The sequence below is a fragment of the Orycteropus afer genome, unplaced genomic scaffold (assembly GCF_000298275.1).
Source record: "Orycteropus afer afer isolate SDZICR_OR568_19922 unplaced genomic scaffold, OryAfe1.0 scaffold00089, whole genome shotgun sequence".
NCBI classification, from domain to species: domain Eukaryota; kingdom Metazoa; phylum Chordata; class Mammalia; order Tubulidentata; family Orycteropodidae; genus Orycteropus; species Orycteropus afer.
The window spans coordinates 4,821,344-4,830,997 of NW_006921676.1; the positions used below are offsets into that span (position 1 = coordinate 4,821,344).

Sequence of the window (9,654 nt, forward strand, 5' to 3'; positions counted from 1 at the left end):
CAAAATGTATGTGAACTGCTGTATGGAAAGTGTATTTGCACTGTAAATTTTCACCCAAATCACAAAAAAAAAAAAAAAAAAAGATTATATGAATACTAACAAACAAACAAAAAAAGAACCAATGATATTGAAGGAAGAAGTCCAGGCTGCACTGAGGGAACTGGTAAAAAAAACAAGATTCCAGGAATGTTTCAACAAATGGATGCACCTCTGAAGGTGCTTACTCATCTACACCAGGAAATTTGGAAGACAGCTACCTGGCCAATTGACTGGAAGAGATCCGTATTTACCCCCTTTCCAAAGAAAGGTGATCCAACAGAATGCAGAAATTATCTAACAATATCATCAATTATCACATGTAAGTAAAATTTTGCGGAAGGTAATTCACAAATGGTTGCAGCAGTATATTGACAGGGAATTTCCAGAAATGCAAGCTCGATTCAGAAGAGAACATGGAATGAGGGATATCATTGCTGATAACAGATGGATCTTTGCTGAAAGCGAAGAATACAAGAAAGATGTTTACTTGTGTTTTATTGAACTACACAAAGGCATTCAACAGTGTGGATTATAACACATTATGGATAACATCGAGAAGAATGGGAATTGCAGAACATTTGATTGTGCTCATAAGGAACCTGTGCATAGACCAAGAGGCTGCTGTTCAAACAGAACAAGGGAATACTGCATGGTTTAAAATCAAGAACGGTGTGTGTCAGGGTTGTATCCTTTCACCATATTTATTCATCCTGTATGCTGAGCAACTAATCTGAGAAGCTGAACTATATGAAGAGGAACACAACATCAGAATTGGTGGAAGACTCATCAACAATCTGTGATATGCAGATGACACAACCTTGCTTGCTGAATGTAAAGAGGACTTGAAGCACTTACTGATGAAGATCAAAGACCATTGTCCACAGTATGGATTATACCTCAACATAAAGAAAACAAGTGTCCTCACAACATCATAACAAATGGAGAAAAGATCTACATTGTCAAAGATTTCATTTTACTTGGATCCACAATCAACATTCATGGGAGCAGCAGTCAAGAAATCAGATGTCGTAATGCACTGGGCAAGTCTGCTGCAAAAGACTAAGGTGTGCCTAACCCAATCCATGGTATTCTGAATTGCCTCATATGCATGTGAAAGCTGGACAACGAATAAGGAAGAGGGAAGAATTGATGCCTTTGAAATGTGGTGTTTGTGAAGAATGTTGAAAATACCATGGACTGCCAGAAGAGCAAACAGATCTGTCTTGGGAAAAATGCAGCTGGCATGCTCCTTAGAAATGAGAATGGCCAGACTTTGTCTCATCTACTTTGGTCATGTTACCAGAAGGGACCAATCCCTATAGAAGGATATCACGCTTGGTAAAGTGGAGGGTCAGAGAAAAAAGGGGAAGACCCTTAATGAGATGGACTGACAAAGTGGCTGCAACAATGGCGTGGGCTCAAGCAGAGCAGATTGTGAGGATGGTGCAGGACAGGGCAGTGTTTCGTTCTGTTATACGTAGGATTGCTATGAGTAGGAACCAACTTGACAGCACAACAACAGCAGCATCCCATTTAGGGTTTGCTCATCTTCTTGAATCTGAATTTATGTTTTTGCCAAATTTGGGAAGTTTTCAGCCATGAGTATTTTTTCTGGCCCTACCCTCCTTCTTCTTTCCTTCCAGGACTTCACAATAACACAAATGTTATGTTTTGTTATAGTGCCACGAATGTCTGAGGAGCTGTTCTCCCCCCTCCCCCGCCCCAGTCTATTTTCGTTCTGTTGTCCAAATTAGGTCATTTCTACTGTTCTATCTTTTAGTTCAGGGGCTCTGGTAGCATAGTGGCTAAAGCACTTGACTGCTAACCAGAAGGCTGGCGGTTCAAACCCACCAGCCACTCCATGGAAGGAAGGTTGGGCAATCCTACTTCCGTAGTGATACTGCCTCGGAAACCCAAGGAGGGGTCGCTATGAGTCGGGGCCGACTCGACGGCACATAACAACAACAACATCTTTTAGTTCTGTGATTCTTTCCTCTGTTAACCTCTACTCTGCTGTTGAGCGTATTGAATGTCTTATTTCCGTTATTGTATTTTTCAGTTCTAACATTTCCATTCGGTTCTTCTTTTTTCTCTCTCTATGCCTAGACTTTCTATTTCTTTGCTGAGGCTTTCTTTTTTTCAATTTGTTTCAAGCATGTTTGTAATTGCTCATTGAAACATTTTATCCTGGTTTTATCATTTTCTAATCTTTGTCAGAGCACTCTAACATTTATGTTATTTCTGTGTTGACATCTGTTAATTGTCTCTCTCTCTCTCTTTCTTTTTAAATTAACTTTGAGATCTTCCTTGTTCTTGGTCTGATAAATGATTATCAGTTGAATCCTCAACATTTTGGTATTGTTATGAGACTCTAGATCTTATTTAATCCTTCTGTTTTAGCTACTTTTTCTGACTCTACTGTAGTGGAAGAGTGGGGTACCACATCTTTACTGCCCAAATCCACTGCTTTCGAGTCAATTTCAACACATAGCGATGTCCATTGTGTCTTGAAGGCTATAAACCTTTACAGAAATAGACTGCTTCATCTTCCTCCCATGGGGCAGCTGGGGGGTTTAAACCACCAATCTTCTGGTAAGCAGCCAAATGTCTTACCCACTATGCCACCAGAGCTAGTGGAAATATAAGCCCAGGTTATCTACTCAGCTTCCACTGACACCCATTGAGGGGAGGACCTCTTGTAATGGCTGGGTGGAGGGCAGGAGTTTTGGCTCTCCATATGGTTTCCACTGAAACTACAATGGTTGTCTTGTGACAGTTGAGTGATGGTGAAAGTCCTATCTCTCCACTAGGCCTCCACAGACATTACCCACGTGATAAGGGGAAGGAGTACCTACTACCAGGTGCATTTGAAAGCCCAGGCTCTCCACGTTATCTGGAATCAATTTTCATATAGAGCACCCAGTCCTACATTTTCAGAGTATGCTTTAGGGAAAACTGTCCTCTACCAATGTCATTCTTCCTGCTTGTCCATCCCACAAATGAAAGAAGGTCATTTTGATAACATGTGTACAGTTCAGCATGTAAAGTGCATGTTACTGGGAATTCAGAAACTAAGGAAGATGAAGGTCAAAGACTTTCAGAAAGAATTCTTGTTCTATTAATTTCAAGAGTATCTCTGTAGTTCACAAAATAGGCATTTATTCTGCAGAAAATGTTTGCCACATCCCATTGTTCCAGGTCCATGTGCTGGGAACAACTAGACTCTATCCCATGACCACACTCTGCTTTTTTATTGTCCTAAAATTCCAAAGTTGTTCATGGGAACATTGTTAAGAAAAAATGGGCAGGATTGGTTCAGTAAGAAATTATGAGTCCAAGGTAAAGCATTTTAAAAGAAAGAAAGAAAACAAAAAACTTTTGTTTTTGAGTCAATTCCAAGGGCCATAGAGACCCTAGATGACAAAGTAGAGCTCTCCTCATAGGTTTCCCAAGGCTGCACATCTTTACAGGAGATGACTGCCACCTCTTTCTCTTGCAGAATGCAGCCAGTGGGTTCAAACTGCTGACGTTTCAGTTAGCAACTGAGTGCTTCACTACGGCACCGACAGGGCTCCTTTTAAGGTGTTTGGTTTGCTGGCAAATTCTAACTCATCCTAGAGAAAGTTATGTTGTTGTTGTTAGGTGCTGTCGAGTCGTTTCCGACTCATAGTGACCCCATGCACAGAGAAAGTACAGCAGAATAATGGCTAGATGATTTTTCGTTTCTGTCTCCTTCACAAAGAAACCCTCGAAATTGGGTTATATGGGTTCCGGAGAGGGAAAGCCTATGTGTAACAACAAATGAAATTCCTAGATCTTTGTGTATAACACCCATCATTTTAATCAGGTTAGATATTTATAAAAAGGCCACTGAGATAAATTATTTTTGAACAGTATTCCCCTTTCAACCTAAGTAGATATGGATGACCTAGTTTACAACGGGAGCTCTGGTAGCATAGTGCCTAAGGCATTTAACTACTAACCAATCAAATGATTCAAACCCACCAGCCACTCCTCGGAAGGAAGTTTGGGCAATCTACTTCCGTAGTGATACTGCCTCAGAAACCTAAGGAGGGGTCGCTATGAGTCGGATCCAACTCAACAGCACATAACAACAACAGTCTCTACAGCAGCTATATAAAACCTTAAAAAACAAAACAAAACACTGAAGTCTCTATACCAATGGCTCATAAACCTGACTGCACATTCAACTTATCTGTGGCTTTAAATGTACTGATGCCCAGGCTACAGCGCAGATCAATTAAATCACAATCTCTGGAGGTAGAGTCAGGCATTAGTAGTTTTTACAACTCCCCAAGTGACTCCAATGTGCTACCAAGGTTGAGAATCACTGGCCTATACCTTTACTGGGAGCCCTGGTAGCATAGTGGCTAAGACACTTGCCTGCTAACCAGACGGCTGGCGGTTCAAATCCACCAGCCACTCCTTGGAAGGAAGGTTGGGCAATCCTACTTCCATAGTGATACTGCCTCGGAAACCCAAGGAGGGGTCGCTATGAGTCGGGGCCGACTCCACGGCACATAACAACAACAACAACATACCTTTACTACTCAATTGTGATCCTCCAGCCATCAAGCATGGGCGCCACCTCAGAGCTTGTTGGAAATGGAGTGTCAGGCCCCTTCCAGACCCAGTAAATCAGAATCTGCATTTGAACAAGATTTCCGGGTGATTTATGTGCACATTAAATTGTGAGAATTGTGAATTCCTTCAGAGAAACAAAAAGGTCCTAAAGGTGCTTCAACTCCTTCTCTCCCAACAATGAATCCAGGAGGACATTATCATCACAGTGAAACTGAGCATCAAAAGAGTTAGGAGGTGAAGAAAAACCCTCTGGGGACTCTGAATGATCTTATCTGGGAATAACATTTTCTAGCTCTCTGTTCATATAACATTTAAATACCTACTGCAGATTACATCTTGACTTTGCTTCAGCTGTGATTCAGCGCTATCTGCTGTCAGAAATTATCCTTTCCAATGAATGATAATGCTAAGGGCTATGGAGCTCACTTATGGAGCACCCATAAGTACATACGGGAGCTCTGGTAGCGTAGTGCCTAAGGCACTTGACTGCTAACCAGAAAGCTGGCGGTTCAAACCCACCAGCCACTCCTCAGAAGGAAGATGGGGCAATCTACTTCCGTAGTGATACTGCCTCGGAAACCCAAGTAGGGGTTGCTATGAGTCAAGTCCGACTTGACAGCACATAACAACAACAACAACATAAGTACATGCATTACCTTAATTAACCCTCTTAATAACTCTAAGAGTTCTGGTGGTGTAGTGGTTCAGGCACTCAGCTGCTAACCAAAAGTTCAGTGGTTCGAATGCACCAGCTGATCCACAAAAGAAAGATGAGGCAGTCTGCTTCTGTAAAGATTTATAACCTTGGAAACCCAATGGGGGTCACTATGAGTCAGAATTGACTCCATGGCAGTGAGTTTGGTTTTGGTTTTAACAAGTCTGAGCAGTAGATATTGCTACAGTTGAAGGAAGTTATGTCTCAGGTCAATAGCAATCTGAAGGTTGCAAACCCAGTCAATGGCAGTACATACAAGGATTCAAAGTCAGGTCTGTTCAAGCTCTGACGTGCTTTTTATATTCTCCTCCTGAAGGAAGTAATCAGACAGGGAAAACTTAGTGAGTGGCTGTACATTTTTGGATGGGGAAAACTTAGTGAGTGACTGTACATTTCAGCCAAGAAAGTATTTCTCCTTAGTCATTATCAGAACAGATAAAGTTACCAGTCAAGGGCACCCCAAAAGGCAGAGGAATGGTAAGAAACATGGTGCCACCCAGGTTTGCCCGAGGAGAGAAAGTGGAAGGGCACCTGATAACAAGAGAACCTTCCAGTGCTCACCGGGGGCCGTGCACAATCCCTCATATTTGGAAAGGGTGATAGCTGAGGGCTGGATGATAACACCTCTTAGGTACTTTCCTTAGAATCTATTTACCCACAATTCCTTTGACCTCTAAAAGAGGAGACTATAAAAATGCAAAGAAAGGTATTTTCTTTTCTCAAAGTGAGGTACAAACAGACTCTCTCATTCTTCAGGAGGGGAAAATCTTCCAAAATAAGGGGTAATGGCAGCTTTACAAGAAAAAAAGACCTGCAGCCAGAGGATGGAAGAATTCCAGCGCTACTGCTGGAACCCAGACACGGGGCAGATGCTGGGACGGACTCTGTCTAGGTGGGGTACGTGCTGATGGCCTGGATGGTGTTGGTGAGGGCTGCATTAAACTGTGAACTCAGTGAGCTCCAGGCCTGGGGGCTGAGGTGTGTGGTGGCTAGAAGGGAAGGAGGGACAGGGACAGCACTGAGACTGAGTCCAGTGAAGACTCTGTCACAAAAGAAAGCAAGAGAGAAAAGACTATCAATTAGGCAAAGTTTGGAGCCTGGGTGTGTACGGGGCACACCAGACCCAAGGCTCTACCTTGGGTACTAGCTGTGTGACTTCAGGCAAGAAATTTTCCCTTCTGGGCATCATTTTATCAAGGGAGGGAAAAAATGAAGGGCTTAAGGAGATGATCTCAAAGGTCTATTTCAGCTCTGATATTCTCTGATTCTATGATGCCAGCAATGTGTGAAAATTCTGAGAACTGGCCTCTGCCCCCAATTTTTCAGCCTTATATTTGAGATCAGCATTTCCAAAGCTATGTTTGAAACTGATCATAGTTTTTAAACAATCTTAAAAGGGGTTGTGGTGGTCCTTTGGTCAAATAGATTTGGGACACAGGGATTTACTTAATTAAGTTAAACAAGTTGCTTTATTTCTAGAGTTCTCTAAGCTCTTAACATGCTAACGTGTATTAGAAGACACTGTATGTCAGTTTCCCAAACTTACTTGGCATGGCATCTCTTTCTTTCAAGCGTTGTTATTCAGTGCCTTGGAGTCGATTCCACCTCATAGTAACCAAAGCAACAGAGCAGAACTGCCCCATAAGGCTTTCTGGACTGTAATCTTTGAGGGCAGATCGCCAGATCTTTCTCCTGCAGAGCTGCTGACTGGGTTCTAACTTCTAGCCTTTTGTTAAACAGCCAAATGCTTAACCATCTGCACCACCAGAGCTCCTTCTCTCAAGGATGCATCTCTTAAATATCTCCTGAACGTAATGGTCTACAGTCCACTTAGGAGGCAAAGGCCCCAGGTGGCAGGCTAGAGTTTGTCTGCCTCCCTCATCCTCCTAAAAAGAGGTATAAAGTAACCTAGGTCTCGTCTTTCCTTCACTGAAAGCAAAAGTAAAGATCCATTTGATGGAAGATTTTGTGGGAAGGGACAGCAATCAAGAACCAGTTCACAACTTTTTATGTGTTACTGCTCTGGTGGCGTAATGCCTAAGGCATTTGACTGCTAACAAGGTGGGCAGTTCAAACCCACCAGCCACTCTGTGGAAGGCTGAGCAATCTACTTCCGCTAAGATTTACCACCTTGGAAACTCAATGGGGGTTGCTATGAGTCAGAATCAACTCAGTGGCAGTGAGCTTGGTTTAGTTTGGCAGGGTTGGAAATTTCCTTATTAAGGCAAGTCTTTAAAAAGCAAAAAATACATTGAACTCCCACTTCAATTATATTTCACACACACACACACACACACACATCCCTCTTACAACTCCATCCATCACAAGCCCTAACAATGGAATGTGATATCCATCACAACTGGCCTTAGAAATGGTGTTTCTAAGACAAAATTCCCTACACACGCTTTGTCTTTGGACTGACAATTCAGAAAGAATGCAATCTCTGTTCCTCTTAGCTGGGAAAGAGTTTCCTGCTTTTTAAAAAGAAAGCTGCACTTGACTACTAACCTGAAGGTTGATGGTTCAAACCCATCCAGTGTCACCAGGGAAGAAAGCCCTGGTGCTGTGCTTTCATAAAGATCACAGCCAGGAAAACCAGATAGAGCAATTCTTCTCTTTCATACACATGGTCGCCATCGGTTGGAATCCACTTGACAACAATTGCTTGCCTTTTTTTGGTTGTTCTTGTCATTCACCTCCTAGAAAAATGCCAGCTTACCCTGGCCCAGCACTGTCCTTTGTTACCTACTCTCTCTCCTTCCCTGTAAGTCCTTGCTACTCACAGTATGGTCCCAGAACACCAACGTGGGTATCACTTGGGCAAATGTTCAAGACACAGAATCTCAGGCCCCACTTCAGATCTCCGTGGGCAGAATCTATGTATCACAGGCTGCCCTGGTGTTTCTTGCGTATGTTATAGTTTGAGAAGCACTGCTCTGGGGCACCATTCCTATCTCCCTAGTCTTAATGGAGTGAGAAAAAAAGGAAGAAAATGTCTCTCTCTCTCTTTTTTTTTCCCCTAAGAGACCAGATCTTAGGAAAAACTGCTTTGATTTCATAGAGCTTGCTGCCATTTGAAGAATACCTCCTGGGGCAATTGAACTGATTCCAACTCCACAGCAATTTGTTGAGTATTTATTGTGTGCAAGGAATCCCTGGGTGATGCAAATAGTTAAGTGCTTAGCTGTTAACCAAAAGGTCAGTGGTTCTAGTCCATCCAGAAGTGTCTCTGATGTTTCTGGTGACCCACTTCTGAAAAAAATCAACCATTAAATATACTGTGGATCATAGTTCTAATCTGACACACATGGGGTCACCTTGAGTCCGAATCAAATCCACAGCAACTGGTCTGGGGTGTGTGTGTGTGTGTGAGCACAAAATATTAGGGCTAAAGGAGATGTAATGATAGGGTTTATCTAGGCCTATCTTCTATAGCTTATATAACTTAAGGCTATATAATCTAGTAAGGGACACAAAACATATACCTAAAGAACCTAAATAACTGAATATAAGTGCAAATTATAATAAATGTTATAGAGAAATGAAAATGACATTTAAAATAGGAGAGATTACTCACTGGGGAGGCAGATGGGAAAACAGCTAGGACAACTTGCTGGAGTAAATGGCATCAAGCCCAAGGCTTGAAGGAGAGAAAGCATTCCAGCAGGCAGAGGGAGAGGAGAGGAGAGGACATTCTTGGGCCAAGAAGATGTCTGTGTAAAGACACCAGGACAGCAGAGCCTGAGGGAAACCCAGGGGACATAGTAGGCTCCCATGCTGCGTGAGTCATTTTAGTAAGGGACAGCAGATAAGGGTATCTAAGGGATAAGCTGGGGTTGGCAGTGGCCCCTTCCCTCAGGAGCCCAATCTTCTGAGCAGTTCTGTCTAAACAGCTATAGCCACAACCTTCAGAGGCTCACTGGGCTGCAATGCTTCATGGAACGTGGTGGAACCGTTTTACCACCCAACATGTGGCCTCGGGGTTTGGAGGTGAAAGAGTCTCAGAAACCAAGGAAAACATAAGTCAAATAAAATTATAAAAGCAAAAGGAAAAGGACATGTCCTTCTTTAGAAAGGGTAAGGTGGAGGAGGACCTCTTTCATAAAGCAGCTGGAAGACTATGTGGTGATGCTCTGAAAACTGCAGTGCTAATCGCTGTTAAGGTCATTATTATTTTGAGCACAATTCCTTGCCATCTGGTAGCATAGTGCCTAAGGCACTTGACTGCTAACCAGAAGGCTGGCGGTTCAAACCCACCAGCCACTCCTCGGAAGGAAGGTTGGGCAATCCTACTT

At 42.8% G+C, this 9,654-nt stretch overlaps 1 protein-coding gene across 1 annotated transcript in view; it reads left to right on the top strand.

Annotated features, from left to right (window-relative positions):
* Positions 1-6,144: 6,144 nt before the first annotated feature.
* ATP4B (ATPase H+/K+ transporting subunit beta) overlaps positions 6,145-9,654 on the top strand; it is a 21,419-nt gene continuing 17,909 nt past the window's right edge. The window contains exon 1 of the mRNA XM_007942379.1: positions 6,145-6,256. Coding sequence (XP_007940570.1) covers positions 6,145-6,256 — 112 coding nt within the window. The remainder of the gene's footprint in view (positions 6,257-9,654) is intronic.